Source organism: Ambystoma mexicanum, chromosome 4q (assembly GCF_040938575.1).
Source record: "Ambystoma mexicanum isolate Mex_15411 chromosome 4q, UKY_AmexF1_1, whole genome shotgun sequence".
NCBI classification, from domain to species: Eukaryota; Metazoa; Chordata; class Amphibia; order Caudata; family Ambystomatidae; genus Ambystoma; species Ambystoma mexicanum.
Genome location: NC_090928.1, coordinates 1,040,438,379 through 1,040,455,737, shown reverse-complemented (window position 1 = coordinate 1,040,455,737; position 17,359 = coordinate 1,040,438,379). Strand labels below are relative to the sequence as shown.

At 43.2% G+C, this 17,359-nt stretch overlaps 1 protein-coding gene across 1 annotated transcript in view; it reads right to left on the bottom strand.

Annotated features, from left to right (window-relative positions):
- IARS2 (isoleucyl-tRNA synthetase 2, mitochondrial) overlaps nucleotides 1–17,359 on the bottom strand; it is a 1,527,005-nt gene that overhangs the window by 386,903 nt on the left and 1,122,743 nt on the right. Inside the window, exon 19 of the mRNA XM_069608590.1 lies at nucleotides 8,658–8,764. Within this exon, the coding sequence (XP_069464691.1) occupies nucleotides 8,658–8,764 (107 nt within the window). The remainder of the gene's footprint in view (nucleotides 1–8,657; nucleotides 8,765–17,359) is intronic.

The window sequence follows — 17,359 nt, the reverse complement described above, 5'->3', positions numbered from 1 at the left end:
GTCAAGTTACATTCTCAGGCAGTAGCAGTAACTCTTCAGGATCAGACAGGGATTTTTACTACCCTCCCTTTTACAATCCCTTCCAAGGCCCCCCGCAGCCTTTTTTAGGCATAAGACCATCCCGAGGCCCCGGCCCAGGATGGTTTCCTCCCCAATTTCAACCATGGGGTCAAATTCAGAGACGACCACGATATCACAGGAGGAACACCAGACCAACACAGAGCCAGTATCCCTGCCTATATTCAATGTATCCCAAAATGCGCTGAGGTTGAAATTCAAGTCCTGGCTAAAGGGTTGACATTTATTCCCAACCACCCTACGGACTGGTTCAATGTTCAGACAGAGATCAGAAGATTATTTAGGTCTATGAGGCTCAAGATCTTCTTTTCAGACAAAGAAAGTCCACCAGATGAGAGTGAAACAGGTCTGCACCCCCCTTCGACATTTACACCGGAAGACAATACTATGCCAAATGAACTACTTACATTTGAGAAATGCGTTCTAAGAGACCTCAAGAAATTACAAAAACAGCATAGGTCCATACATTACAATTTGACACAATCAGAAAGACAGGCTCTTAAATCTCTCAGTAATAGCCCACACATTGTTATAAAGCCTGCAGATAAGGGCGGGGGCAGAGTAGTCCCGAATCAGGCACAATACCACACTATGGTCTTAGATCTTCTTAATGTGCCAGGTAGCTACCGCCCCCTCCGCAAAGATCCCACTAAGGACATTCAGAATTCCATTCTGGAGATTACGGACTATGCCCTTCAACACACCTGGATTACCCATAAAGAAGCACAATTTCTTAATAAACCAAACTGTTCCACCCCGAAATTTTACGCAATCCCTAAAATTCATAAGGATGCAGTTAAACCACCAGGCAGACCTATACTAGCAGGCTGCGGCACTATCCTTGAACCAATTTGTCAATTCATTGACAAATATCTTCAACCTATTAGTCAACAAACAGCGTCATACCTCAGGGACAGTACCTCGGTTATCTCACTGTTTGAAGGTAAGTCTTTTGACCTCACTACCAGTCTTCTGATCACGCTTGACATCATAGTGCTCTATACTAATATTCCTCATGATGAGGCCATGGAATCTTTACGAGTTAATCTAACCCTCTCCTCACTGTGCAATAAAGCTCTGGTTGAATTCATCATGGAACTGGTCTCTTTGGCACTTACCAAGAATTATTTCAAATACCAGGACCAGTTCTACGAACAAACTCAAGGAACGGCTATGGGGGCAGCCTTTGCCCCGAGCCTGGCCATTATTTTCATGGCTGACTTTGAAACTACATTCATTTTCTCAGACCTTAATCCCCTTTCGCCAACACTTTGAGAACTGGAGGCGATACATAGATGATATTATTTTCATCTGGCATGGCACCACTGATGAACTTAAGGCCTTCTTGCTATGGTTGAACCAATGTCACCACACCATCAAATTCACACTTGCTCAGAGCAATATGCAAAATCCCTTCCTTGACTTGTTAATTCAGCACCACACTAATAAACTGGTTTGTTCATTATTCACTAAACCCACAGATCCCAATACTTTATTGCACTTTGACAGCTACCACCCACGAACACAAAAAGAAAATTTGCCTTACTCCCAATTTCTGAGATTAAGGCGAAATTGCACATCTATACTGGACTATGATCATCATGCACGTATCCTGACCACTAAATTTCAGCAACGTGGATACCCCAAAAAGTTGGTTACTAATTCTTACAAATGGGCAAGATTTACCCCCTGTGATATCCTGCTACAACCTAAGGATGTGGTGCCACACGATCAACTAGTGTGTGCTCTTACCTACAGCCCAAATACTTTTTTAATAAAAAAATCCATCAAAAAACATTGGTCTGTGGCGCATCTTTCCTTACCGGCAGAACCATTGCCAATATTTGCTATGAAAGGACCAATTGCTTCTACCCAAAACAAATCCTCAAGATCCACCACATTGAGCTGGGATCTCCATCCTCTCACAGGGCATTTTCCCTGTGGCACCTGCTCGATTTGCAAATTTACTGTTAAAATAAAAACGTTTCACCTACATGGCAAAACTTGGGAAATAAGCCATCACTCAAACTGCAAGACACCATGGGTGATCTATTGCATCGAGTGCCCCTTAGGTACATAGGCAAAATCACACGGCCGGTCCACACTCGTATTACAGAGCACCCCTAGTGAGCCATTACATGGAATATGGCCACACGACTGAAGACCTACGTTGGTGGGTGATCGATGTGGTTATGAATGCCTCTAACCCACTTCAGGCACTGGCCAATAAGGAGGCACGCTGGATCTTTGCATTTGACACGATTGAACACTGCTCAACGAAGCATCCCCAACTTGGTGCTAAAGTTTTGGGTTTGTATACCCCCTTTCTTTTTAACCCCCCTTTCCTCAATAATTATAATGCCCCATATATTTTATTTCTCTTCTGGGGCTGTTCTCTATGCATTAAAGGGTATGAAGATATTTTCCCCTGCCAAATGCGACTTTTTCATGTATACTCCATGTAGTAGTGCTCTCTTGCTATTGTTTCAGCATTTTGTTTATATTTATTATTTACTTCTTCTCTTTTTTATATTTAGTAGATAACCTAGATACATATTTCTGGTGGTTAGTTTTACCTCCTCTTTATTTCTTTTTTCTGCTTTATTTAGGCCATTCTGTCATCTCATATGATGTCTCGTTGCATTTTGTAGTCGTCGTAATGTGCATAAGAGTCACAGCTGCAGTACTCTTTATATGCACTTTATATATAGCTACAAGCCATGCCCCCGAAAGTGCAATCGTAGTACTTATTTTGGAGGCTACTGCCAGGACGAGCACTCAAATCACTTTGGTTTTCCCCTCGGAGGCATACTGAAGGTAAGCATTGTTTTGTATGCATTGTTTTACTCGCAGCCCACTTTGTCGTGTCCCGCTCAAGAGTAACAGGTGTTTCCATTTATGTTTCTAGCAACTGCACAGATCGCGCATACAGATTGCTAGGTCGGGCGCTGAGATACGTCTGTCCTCTGCCTAATTAAGGCCGGATTTCTACGGTGCTCCGTTACACACGACTGCACTACTCACAACAGGTCTGTTCACTTCAGTGAACTTTTGATTTCTATACTCGTGTAACTGCATACGTGTTTTTGAATTCCTTATGTCATCCATTTTTGTCATAGATGTGCCTGCGTACTTCAGAGGCGGCGACACTAACCAGAGTATTCCACTCATAGTGATTTGACTTCGAAATGCATGTTTAGGAGGCATCTTCAATAATACTCTAGGTATGGACTTGGTTCACCTTTATAGGGTCGTTGAGGTTCACTCGCCACAAATCACTAAATATGGGTGTTTCTGCTCATACTCATCTCTATCCAAGGTGCCTACATTTCATTCTGATTCATTTAAAATCTTTCTATTCATTAACTTGCCCGTTCCCTGTGGAATTCTCCATCACTGCTGCACGGTGCCTATAGGCTTCTGGATACTAGTCTATGGGAAATAGGAGTTAGCTGTAGGGGGTCCACCTGCCACCTTAAAGGGGTGGCTGCCTGGTGTTCTTTACCATTTGTTGGTACTCCTAACCCACCGTTCATACTATTACCTCACTCTGAATCTCATAGTTTTTGAGATAACATAATATGATGGGATTACATCTGATTGCTTTTGTAGGGGCTGAAGTGAAGATCGAATTTCCTGAAGAAGGTGGTCCTTATCTGTCTATACACCACTGAAACGCCAATTGTGCCACGCTCTAGGTATAGGTGCATATGTACCTGTGACCAGAGGACGAGGCCACCCACGCTCACCAGCGGAAGGCGCATTACATCATTTCAGCCTGTGACATAACCTTCTAGGTTTTTTTTTGTCTTACTAAAAGCAATTGTGTACATTAGTACATCATTCCAGCCTGTGACACAACCTCTCAGGTCGTTTGTCTTATTAAACGTAAGTGTTTATATTACTCTTAGTTTTTTTCTACACAAATTCTTTTGTGTTGTGTTCTTTGTTTCTTTGCCTGAGTTAGGCGTAGTGCACAGTATTTTTTCTTGCTGCATAACTTTTCATTTAGTTCTTTTGTGAAAAAGAACAACATTGATTTGTCATAATTAAGTTTACAAACTATACCCCTGAGCTAGTAAGGGCCAGTTAGTTATGGTCTGCCATTTTTTCAACTTATGCATAGACAATTGCATGGATAGACTAAGATGTTTATCAGAACTAGTGTTCTCTGTGTAACCTGGATGGATAAAGACCTTTAACAGAATAAGTGTTTTTTGCTTTGCCAATTGTTTTTGCTGCTTTCTTCTTATTATTTCTTCCCCTTCCTAACAAAACGATATGTATTTTGTTTATATTTGCAGATTTGTTTTTACATGTTTACTTATTTGTGTAAATATGTCTTATGTATGAAGCCAATAAGTGGCTATATTCGTGTTCTCTTTTCTAAAATAAAAATATATATTTTCTTTACATATTATTTTGAATGTTGCATTATATGTGCTACCAACAATAGGCACAATTGAGGTTTGTTTGACTGGTGATATAAAAATATATATGTTTAATTGAATGAGTCATTTTGTTTAAGCTATCAGTTGAATATGCACTGACAGTTATCTAAACCATACTATAACTTGAGCCTTTCGGGAACATGCTTAGTTACATGACCCTCAATGACGTCATGCTTCTTTCCATGTTCCTGAAGGATGCAAAGTGCGGGGAAAAAAGGAAACAGAGGGCACAGTGCCTCAATATATACTGGCTGTGCCTGTGATGTGATATCCGGTGCAGGGCAGGTAGCAGTAGTCAGGCTGAGCTGACACTGCTCCCCACTGCGCCCCCAGACAGAAACAATTCCAAAGATCATATCATTTGCTGATAGAATATCATAGATGAGGAATCCATAGGAGGAAAGAATCCATTAGAAAAAGCAACATTGCATTAAGATGGGTGATACGTTTAAGGGCTAGTCGATTAAATCATTTTAACAATGCGAAGCAGATTATGGGGTTACTGAACAAGACTGTCTGCAATATCTTCAACTAAGACCCTGGTTGCTAGATCCCACCAAAGAAAACTAGCCAATCAAGCCTTAACACCCATGGAAAAGTTAAATCAAAGTGCTTCCTCATTACAGGGGTTAATATCAGCAAAATATAAGCAGCCAGCGAGGCTTATATCAATGGGGATTCTGAGCTATGCACATGTTTGGGAGAAGGAGCTGAATATCACATGGGGTGAAGGGGAGTGGGAGACAACGATATCACAGCATCACCAAGTGTGCAAACCCTAGACATGAAGCACAAATTACTGTTTAGATGGGACACCTTCCCAGAAATCCTACATAGATTATCCCAAGTAATAGTGCATGTTTTGGAGAGGATGTGGAATGAGGGCATCGCTGCTGCACATGTGGTGGCCATGCCCAGCCCTAGGGGATGCTTGGTTAGAAATGTGATACACTATACGAGAAACTGTTAAATAAGATACACCTGACGATGCAAGTTTTATTTTATTTGTAATACAAAGAAATCAGAAGGAAGAAACAATTATGCCGGATTTGTACTTAATTCGAACATTTATAGCAGCAAAACATGTATCACCAGGTTATGGAGGCAGACCGAGACCCCCACAAAAATCATGTGGATGAGACTTTGGGACATGGTTTTAATGTAACATTTGTTATATATCCTTCAAGGAAAATCAATACTTTTCCATTGTAGATGGGCTTTATTCTAGTAAAAGCAACAAGGGACTGCCAGAATCTTATCTGACCGCTAAAATATGAATTCTGGGGGGTTTGATGCAGAGTGTCAGGAGAAAGGAGAATGAATAAAGGATGCAAAGGTACATGCCATGGCAGAAGAGGGGATTGTGGAGTTGGAAGAAGGGTAAATTTTAAATATATTGTTGTTGGTTATTATGCTTACCATGTTCAAATATAAAGTGTTGCAATAAAAAAGTCCATAGGCAAGCCATGGTTTGGATTAAAGACAGGTAAGCACTTGTTCTACCCCACAAGCGCGGCCATAACCCAAGGGACCATTTCGATGTGTTAGATCCAGTCAACAACAGAAGAATGGATGACCAGCAAGATTTGGTCCAATAAAAGTTGATGGCAAATTGCAGTAATGTTAGTCTTGTATAATACCCTTCTGCCGGACCTGCTGTGTGTTGCTCAGTAAGAAAAAGGGAGTCATTAGTGGGACAGTGAGAGGCGGATGCAAAACCTATGAAGCTGATCGGTGCACGTCGTAAGTAAGTGTGATTATCTTTTTTCTATGGGGTTGTTGGAGACACTTGCGAGTATGCTATCCATAAGAAAGAGCTTACAATCTGAAAGATACAATGCTTTGAGTCTGATTAGCCACTTATTTATAAGTGCATGATAGGGTTTAGGAAGAGAGCTTATTCATGGCTCGATATTTGTTTATGTGCAAATGGCTGTGGCAGACATATGTGTGGGGTGGGAGGGTTGTGTGCAAGTGTACGGTGGTACTTCTTTAACAAGCAAGTCCATTAGCCGGGGGCAGAGGAAGAAGTAGGTCTTACAAGGCAAGGCAAAACAACCTGCAACCCTGCACTCCTACCACTGGCCTCTTGCAGACAGGTCCTGTTCCACTTTCTCACATTGCCACATTTTCTCTCTCTCGCTCTAATAGATGCGCTGTACCATGTATTCGAAAAAGTAAGGATTTGCAGATGAGGGAAAAGGAGCAGTTTGGAAACTCCACTCATTACCATAAAGGTACATGGTAAGGGTTATTGGAGGCAATAAATGTTGGTTCAGAGAGAGGCCTGTGGAAATTTGAGGTCTGCAGGCACTAATTTCGCCTTCCTTAGTATAATGGTAGGCAGGCTGAGAGATGCCTTAAACCTCACTCTATCATGCTCAGGAGGCTTGCTGAGACTTTTATTCATTAGGGTAGTTCATGGTTTGTCTGAGGCATTTTTCGAGGCACGGGCCAGAATCCCTGCTTGTTTTTCTGAGAGGCTGTCTTCCATAAGCCTCAGATTCCTCTCACACTGTGCATACAACCACAGGCAAAAAGGAAATTACTCCTGCCTCCACTTAACATATCTTGAGGTAGCACCAAAACATTGGTTTCAGAGTGATGTTGCAAACCTAGAGGGGTTTCATCACAATTAAATGAGGAGCAGAAAAGAAAAGGTGGAATTGCCCTTTCTTAAAGCGAGCCACAAATCTGGATGCACAATACCTTGCCCTGTGTGCGGCGGTAGCAGGAAGGTAAAGAGAAGCATACGGACAGTGAAAGAAAGTGTTCGGACAGGTGCAGATCGGATGGACAGTCCAATAGGACTGCAATCTCTAATTTGCAATCTCTCTGCCCTGTTGCTAGGTAAAGATCTCTGCCTGAATTCTTTATAAAGCTATGTGCAACAGGAAAATGAAAAAAAACAGGGCATAAATAGGTATACAGTACTCATCTAATTTCTAAGTGCTGTTCTTCTGGAGAAAGGGAGGAGCAGTCAAGTATTAATATATGCACAAAGTATGAACTGTCCCCACAGCAGGGAGGTACCACCTCACCAATTACAAGCTATTTTGCACTTCAAAAGGCGGGACTACCAAACCCCACTTACTCTCGAATCCTGGGGCCCCTGAAGACTATTCTAACAAATACATCAGAAGCAGAGAACAGGGCTGGGACAAGGATCTAATACCCAGGGACTTGAAGCCCAGACCAGCGACAGCCAAGATGAATGCTCCCAGGAGGAAGAACTACCAACCAGATGCAGCGACAGAGAAGGCACCTGGAAGACAAAGGGACCCAACCAAGGGAATCTGGGGAGACAGTAAAAAGAAAAAGAATGGTCCCACAATTCGACAAATGGATGGAAGTGGGCAAAGTCAGAGCTGAGGCAGAGTAGTGATGACCCACCAACCTTTTAGACCAGGGAGCCTCCCAACCTGGAGGTGCTTGGTACGAGAGGCGTTCACAGGGAAGCAGATCAGCACTGACTAAAAACAAGTCCCAGTAAGGGACAGCCAGTTTAGTCAGCAAGGAGCACCAGGGAGAGGACAAGTGCCTGGGGAGGACTTCCAGAAGCACTAAAATAAAACCAGGACAAGAACTAAGCATCTAGGGTCCAGTCAAAATGGCCAAACCAGCTCCCATAATGCAGCTGACCATCTTCGTGGAACTACTCCATCAACTCAGGTAAGAATCTAAGGAATGGACGGTTGTCTTCTACATTCATTCAGGGGGTGACAAACGTCAGATCTCCAACAACACACTAGGCACATACACATTTATGTTTTGGCAGCCAACTAAAAACGATCGAACACTAAGGCGCACAATGGAAAAATGGAATGCTCATGTAACAGTTTCACAATGATAATCTCAAGTAAACAGCCAGGTGATAGTTAAAGATTCTTTGTGTCGTAGAAAATGTTTTTAAAAACAAAAGGATTTGTTTAGTGACCAGCTCAGGACTTGATTCTTGCAAAAAGCAAACCCCATGTAAAGGAAGGAAAAGATATGACTTCAAACTAGTAGTATACATTTTCAATTACTTATGAAATAGAAAAGCCAGATTTCCATATGCATATACAAAATGCTGAGAAAAAGATGCTGTAAAAAACAAGTAAAATCCTCAGATAAACAAATACATACCTGTCTTTGATTATGCTGAAGTAAAAACTTGACAGATCTCTTGTGATTAATGTCAGTAGCAGACGAATAACTTTCCCATAATCATAATCCTTATATGCTTGTGTGACCTAAGGAGATGAACAGGACCAGGATTATATACAACATTCGTTGAATGCAACATAAGAAGTTTCTTCTTAAAAGTTTTATCAATGTCACCACTAACCCCGAGCCAAAAGACTAATCGAACCAACTGATGATTACAGTGCAGGTGGCCATCAATTGAAGGCAGGACTTCACTAATGCGCTCTATGGTGGCTTACGATCAAATCTCATTCTACGTTTACGGCAAGTGCAGGACGCTGTAGTCGATCTGGTTTGTAGCCTTTCCAAATGAGAACATGTCACTCATCTTTGCATCTGCTGAAGTGAACAATGAACTTTTATAAAAGTAGCATTCCTGGCTTTTAAGGGCCAGAACAATTTTGCTCCTATGGCAAAATGTTCAGGATAACCTCAGAGAGTGCTGATAAGCTCCTTGCTAAAAAGGGGGGCAGTTGCGTTGCATTTCATGAAGCTAAAATCTGGAATGGAATAATCCTCCCTTTTATTTTAAGTCTTTCACGTCCCCCTCTACCTTTCGCGCATATTTGACAAATTCCCTATTCTGAAAATCAATGGCCAGCGCCCACAGACCGCCTAAGGGTGTAGGAGTGCTTAATAAATGTAAGAAATCAAATCAATCAAATAAAGTCCTGTATCCCAGTGACGACAATGCGGAAAGTGATGCAAAACAAGCTTCAATGCAGTTGGTGCCACAGATCACATTTTGTGATACAAACAGAAAACATAATTTCTCTTTCAGGTAAAAATTAATTAGTAAACTTCAAAATAATTACTTTCATTGGCTGGCAATTTAATGCAGAGAGATAAGCACTTGTCTCTGCATTTGTCTTCAAGCCCGCAGGACACAGGCTTAAATCTCGACAGGAATGACAAAACACTTCACCCAGTCGAGGTTGATAAGTTGAGCTTCCTTAAACTGGATAACTGCAACATAATAGCACATGGAGATCTTGAATGTCCTCGTCCAAGCCTATCGGATTCCTTGGATTTCAATCAATAACTGTATTCCAAACATTCTGACTTAAGAAGCAAACGGGAAAAAAAGCATTTCTCTCTGCTTAGAATTCTTACATATGATAATGCTAAAACTGTTCCAGCGCAACCAAGTTGGTAATTAAATTGCTTACCCTATAAAGATAACCTTATTTTTAAATAAAGGTCACATTACATGTACATGTATTAAGTGTACATAAGTGCAATTGCTGCAGCCCCCCCCCCCCTTTTGTTGATTTGGCCCGATTTCACAGAGAGTTTTGGTGGTGTGAGCATTCTCTTTGAAGAGTACAGTGTTCTGCTGGTGAGGACTACCGACAGCCCTTCTACAGGTTTCCTGCCCAAACGTCGACACACAGAGGAAGAGGAAAGGAAGGGCGCTACTAAAAGCCCTACACGACATGCATCGCTACGAAGCGCACAGAAGCTATGGCCACTTACGAATTGCGCAGCAAGACTAATTTGCATAAACCTAGATAGATGCAAATTAGTTTAGCTGTGCAATTCGTAAGCAGCCATAGCTATGAGGAAAAGTCCTGCCCCACAAGCTAGGAACACTGCCTCTCCCACAGAAACTGCAATACACTTGTTCCTGGTGTGATTCCGGATACGAGGGCGGCTGGTTAGCTGTGCATCCATTCAGATTACTGAGAAGCAAATCCTGGTCTGTCATTTTGGATTGGGATGCCCTTGAATAAAATAACGAGCTACTTCCAAAGGAACTTAGATGAGACATATGTGCTCTGGATGGTGGCAGAAGGGGAGAGAGATGCGGGGGCCGAAGCAAAGGTAGATAATATTGCTTTATGGGATAGTCATCCCCTTGACGATAAATGACCACCACCCCATAACGTATTTGGTTTCGGATGTCTCCATTCTTGCACTTGTGGTTTCTCCACCTCGCGCTCTCTAGAAAACATGAGGGAAGTTGTGCTATTCCACTCAGCATTGAGGATTCCCCCATCTTTTGTGAAGTCCCGAGAGCTGTTTGGTCGGAATATACACTCACATATTAGCAAATCTTTGCTGTATAGCAACGCTGACGAGTCGCCTCTGTCTCGGTGTGCTCATGAAAGAGGAAATAGTTTACATGACATGGTGCTGAGCATTGAGCCCCCTATCTTGGGAGATGACATCAATTATACCCTGAGTAAAATATATGTACTGAAGGATATGAATCCACCTGGTCCAGCAACAAACTGTGTTCTTAACTCCATATTAAAGATGTATGCAAATGTTAATCTGGATATGAGAGAGGTGAAAAAGATGCTGAGCTTTTATAGCTCGAAAATGAGCTTCTTGGAAGGCCAAGGCCAATCTCCAATAAATATTGCTATTGATGAGATGGGTGACTTATCTTCTGTGATTCACCACATACCATTTGTAGTTTCTGAAAAGGAACCTAATGTTTTACATCATAAACTTGTTATGGATAAAGATGAAAGTCCTTTTTTGTCCAAGGGGGTTTCGGTGAGGAAAGGGATAATAATGCCTGTGCGTCTAGAGATCAAGGGAATAAATCCTCTTTCTTACATGGTAAGGGGTCAAAGGGTCGCTCTTGAGCTGTAACCCCGATGGTGAAGAAGTCAATACATTTCAAAGTACTGAGACGTAAAGGGAATTGTGGCTCCAGCAAGTTTCAAAGAAAGCTAAGATCTCAACTAGAGCGCTTTCAGTGGGAGTATGAGGGAGAAAGTTCCCCACATATGGATGGTACAGTGAAGGATAAAAATAAAACGGTTAGAGGCAGAATGAAAAAAAAAACTGCCTAAGTCTGATAGTCATGTTACAATGAACTTCAGGGCGGTCAATAGAATTCATTTTCTTCAGAAAATCAAGGTTCTGGGAGAAGAGGAAGAAAGTATTATTGGTGCGAGTGTTTGCGAGATAGTGGGAGACTCCGAAGCTGTTAAGAGTCAGTTCTCAGAGGAAACAGATGCTTCTATTATGCTGAAAGAGGGGTTGAATATGGCTGGAATGTTATCTAAATCTCTAGTCATTCACAAGGTCCTCACCTTTGAGCAGGAGTCTGTTCCAAGTCTTCAACGAAAGTCGGGGCTGCAGAAAGATAATTTGTTTGCATCTCAACTCTGGTCGGAGTACACACTTCTGGAACAAGGAGCCTATGGTATTTTAGGACTTGAATGAATTTTAACATCGCAAACCAGAAGTGCTCCTCAATACAGCCCATGTTCTGGACCTCTTTGCCAACTTTGCTTCTTCGAGAAACATCTATTCGAGCGACTTAGTTTTGTGGATTTTCATGGCCCATAAAGAACTGACCTAGTTGAAGGCACTTGAGAGCCCGGCTGCGATGGCCGTGTTCCTGTGAGCTCCCAGCAACACGCAACAATCCAGAATAAATCTGCCCGCAGACAGCACTGATGGTCTGGTTTTCTGTGGCATCTAGTCTCCCTGCCCAGCCGGGGTGCTTGGAGAGCCCAATAACTCCTTGTACGAGACCGGTGAAAGCGTTTCCTCCGAAGTCCAATGCAGCGGCGTATCTTGGCGGCTCCATGATGGGCATGGAAGCACTCTACCACTGACGCCGAACCTATGGAGCTGAGCGAGCACCGTGCCTATGGGGGGGCCTGGTCTGCATCGTCCATCGACAACCGCGGACTGCCTGCATTTACAAGCGAGCCACTCCCGACGGAGACTGCTGGCCCATGTTGCAGTGACAGTGTACCCTGCAGAGTGTGACGGAACCGGCCAAGACGAGCACACATTTCGGCACCTAAATCTTCAAGTGGCTGAGCAGTGGAGGGCTCCAAGGATATCGTACATAAGGGAGCTGGTGCATAAGTCCTAGCAACACCGAGCCTCTCACATCCACCCTCCCCCATGGCAGTAAGCGCAACAGCAGATCGAGTGGAGTGCATTAAGTGTGGGTCCTCTCACGTGGGGCCTAATCACGCAGTTTAAGCATACCTGCGCCTGCTATAGGAGGAGCTCTAGTGGAGCCTCACCACTTACCTGCCCGGGGTGAGCCGGCTGCCCGTTTCCAGAGGCGCTATCCACCTAAAGATACAGGTGAGCACGTAGGCATTGTGGGTCCTGGTGGCGGTCTACCGAGCTGACTTTGTGGCCCTGGAGTTAGAACACAGTCCATTGCTCGCAGAGAGATCCAACATAGGGGTGAGTGTGAAAGAAGCTCGAGGTGGGCACATTTGGCCCAAAGGGTCCCCCTGTACACAATATTGAATCACTTTTCAGTACTTTGACTCATCCACTAGCGAGATACTCTACCTGGTAGCTTAAATTGACACTCAAGACTGCTGGGAGAGGAGTGGGAACGTGATGAATAAGTTTGATAAGCTCCAGTCAAAGCTCCAGTTTGCAGCCTCCGTACAGAGCAGTCATTGTTTGGTACCTGACCCCGTGCGCGGTGGTGGTCCAGGACTCGCTGTCTCCCGCACATTCGGATAATATGCAAGACATCAAGGCCAGGTTTGAGCAGCTGCAGGCGAGTCTTCCCTTTATGGACAGTAAATTGAATAACTAAAATTGCAAGGTCTACCACATGCAGACCAGCTCAGACAAACATCGGGACTGGTTGAATGAAGCCGAAACCTGCCTTTCAACAGTAGAGGATGATACTGCAGGTGCCTCACGAGAAATAGACCTTCTCAAAAAATCTATTAAAGACCTTGATGATAAGATCACCTTGAATACCCGTCCAGGCAGAACAATTTCTGAATAATTGGGGTTCCCGAGTCGGCGGACATCGGGTCAGTGGAGCCTCTAGGGGAATCTATCCTGCGCAACACATTGGACCAGGGCGGCTTTTCATCAGCGTTTGTGGTTGAGCAAGCGCACCGAATTCCTGGAGGGAAACAACAAGGTCCTGGTGTAATGCTCAAATCTATAATAGCCAGACTACTCAACTACAGATACAGCGACTACGCATTGAGTCATGCCTGAGAGAAAGGCACCTTGATCTATAACAGTGATCAACTCCGTTTCTTCCCTGACTCCTCCAACAAGGTCCAAACCACTAGAAGGACATTTACAGACATCAAGAAAAGATTGTGAGAAAGGTTTAAAATACGCTACGCTCTTTCCAGAAAAGCCTCAGAGTGTAATACAATGGTCAGGCGATGTTCTCCCAATCCCCCAAGGACGCCTGTGAGATTTTGGACACTATGTCTCATGAATCTAAAATGTCAGTGAGCAGGAAAAAGTTGAAGGGTGGCCCTGCAGAGGGTTCTGGCTGATGTGAGGGTGAATACCTCACTGATTATTATTTTTTCCTGCTAACAGCTCTGCAGCGCTGTCGAAGCCTTCATTGGGGTTGTTGGGTTGGCTGGGCTTCGAGTTGTCCTCATTCATTGCAGCAAGATGTATTTCAGTTTTTGCGGTGGTTGCCGGTTGGGCGCAGTTGGGTCAAGGGGGGGGTATATTTGGTTTGAGTTGTTCGAGCTTAATTTTGTTTAATGTAACAGCAGAAACGTTTTGGTCCTGGAACAATACAGAATATTGTTATAAGGGATTGGCGGGGATAGGCCCGAGATATGGAGTGCCTGTGGTGTTCTTTCAATGACATGCTTCCTGTGGGATGGAGGAATGTAGCTACTGAAGACTTTCCCTGAGATTAATCTTGTGGGTTTCTGATGATGATTGACAGGGTACACTGTATGATGTGGGATATTTGGGGGCTCAATTGCCCCTTAAAATCAAGAAAAGTATTATTGTATATGCAAAGACACCACTTCGATGTTGCCTTCCTGCAGGAGACCCACCTTTCTCTGGCAGATGAAACAAAATCCTGGGGCTGCCACAGATATTTCTCCACCTACTCTCACGTCTCACAGGGTGTCTGTACTGCAGTCCGAGGGGCATTGGGGTTCAGTTTCATAGAGATGGTGAAGGACTCTAAAAGAAGGACACTAATTGTCACATGGGACTCCAGGGCTAAGCAGTCACGACGGTCAATTACTATGGTGTGAGTAGCACCTGGAGCATTCCAAGTGCCAAATGGAATTGCCACTAAATGATCTAAGGCCCAAATAACCGGACAGAACCAAAGAATATGGCAAAATGCTACTTTAATATCAGCTCAATAAAGTAGGGAAACCTGGTGAACAGATTGCAGCTCACACACTCTCGAATACCTTTCTATTACATAAAAGCTTTATACCTCGATGTATGTCAGGTATGACATCATCCAACATGGCAAACAGTAAAAACCTACCGAAAGGAGGGATTGGTTAGTGGAACATATATACCTATATTTAATTTAGGTGTTCGAACATCATTGGCTGCCCCTTATCTGGTAGGCACGCCTTAAACTACCTCTCAACTACGCATAATACAGATAATAGCAGAATAACAGCAGCGGATTGGCTCCTGCAACTATGTATAGGCCATCATGATTCGTTAGAATTCTCTCCCAACCTTGGACATTTGGCTCGTTAGCAGCACGTATAAGCAAAGCGAAACCCAGGTGCAGGGAACGTCAGACAACTCCCCACTTGGCCAATTAGCCTACCATCTCTTATCAGTTAGGCCCTAAGCCAAGGGTTCTTCTTTATAGTGGACTGTGATGACCGTTCTCTTCCTCTGATCTTTAAAGGGAGTAAAGGTACTTTGCTAGCTTTGTCTGGAGCTTAATGAATAGGCCTTGTTTTCAGGTCTTGCACCACGTGTGCGGAAACCACGATTTTGTCCATCCTGACCTTCTATTTGGTGCGATTTGATTCAATTATACTGGGTGCTATTACTCCTCTTGGCCTCTGGAGACTTGGTTGCTCCATTTTGCATATGCTTTCTGCATCTTTGATTGTTCAATACTTGGCACTTGTAAATGTTCACTCCTTTGCTTAATCTAAGAAAAATATGTTGTGCGTATGCAGCTTATCCTCTGACTCCTTTCAATTGCTTCATGCTGTAGCACCTGTGATCCTAAGACAAGCAAATACCCTTTGTTCTTTGCACAAAGCTGTTTTTCAGCGCCTGTCAGCTCTGCAGGCATGGTCTCTTCTCCAGGCTTCTCGTGTGCTATTATACAGTCGACGTCCATTTTATCATCATGGCTGCTTTACTCGTGCTATAATTACTACTGCAGCAAGCTTCTATATGTCTCATCTACCTTGCATTTCTGCATATATAAATCTACTAATTCTCTTCTCACTTATCTTCTCAGTATATATGACTTCTTCGTATTCGCATAAATGTTCACTTTATTTCAGTTACATCTTCATTCTTTAAGTATTTGCATATCGTTTCAGGGTGTCTGTGCCTTTTCTTTATGACATCACTTTACTTTTGTCAGATTTCACATATAGCGCTTTAATGTTTAATGGTGTCTGCAGGCATCCTTCTACCACTTTACTATGAGGGTACATTTGATACAGTTGCATATAACATCTCTCACATCGTACATGCAGTATTGGAAAGATACCCGGTGTCATGCACAGTGTCTTCCAGTTGTTCTTCCAATATCTTCATCACCTCCCTCAGGCCACCTGCATTCTTCATGTGCTCATCCACACTCCAGGTCATATGGGAACACACCCCAGTTGGTTGTGCAACGTCCCACATAGTTCTTATGTTGCTTGGGGTAATAAAACTTCTCCTGGGGGTGCCCGGGCACTTCCTTTCAGGTGCTCACAGCTGGTACTTTCAGTCTGGATGTGCTCATCAGTCACGTCGATCATCATCTTCATCCCGATAGCTTTCTTTTCTGTTTTATGCTTATTCTTACAACGCAGAATCCCAGCAATACTAACACTATTATTGCTCCAAGCAGCTTGAAGGCATTCGCCAGCCAGGTTGGAACACACGAGAGGAGGAATGAAAACCAGTCTTGATCTTCGGTCTCATTTGCTTCTTCCTCCATTTTCGTGTGCAGAGTTGACAACATAGTTATTGCTTCTGTCAGGGTTCCATTCTCGCCATTATGGGTAGGTGTGCATGTACAGCAAGAAGGCCCGATCTTTGCATCCATGCCGCCTTCCATTGCTGTAATTAAGTCCAGGACATACCTGTTCTGGAGGGTCATAAGTCAGATGGCCCTTAATTCTTCTCTAATCGCATTAAATCCTTTTACTGTCATTTATTGTTTGTAACAACTCCCAACTGGTTATTTGTAACCACTTGGCGCTCACTGCAGTCTGAATTCCTGGCATGAATATGGCTGTAAATATCACTGCTGTTCTACCGAACAATTAATGCTCAGCCGCAATGTCATGACAAGCTTCTATTGATTTTGCTGAAAAATAGTTCTCTCTTCTGTGATGAGGTCGAGTGACCTCTTCTTTCTTTGTTGTGCATCCATTTTTGAAAAGTCATCAATGTGGAGATCATCAATGCAGGAACATGTATGAGCACTAAAGAGCTTTTTAGGCAACTGCATTTAAGTTCTGAATCCACAGGCCCATTAGTTGTCCATTAGCACAGTTGTTCCTCCATTCATTCCTGGTACATCAATTATTTGCTTGCATTCTTTGTTTTCTCCGACTTTGGTCACACCCTTATTTCTGAAGCACAATGTTGCATTCTTCATTCGCAGTATGGATGCAGGTCCTGCTTCATTTTCAACCCATGTTAATAATTTCGAATACTTGGCCCATTCTTTCAGGCATCCATCATTCACTATTTGCACT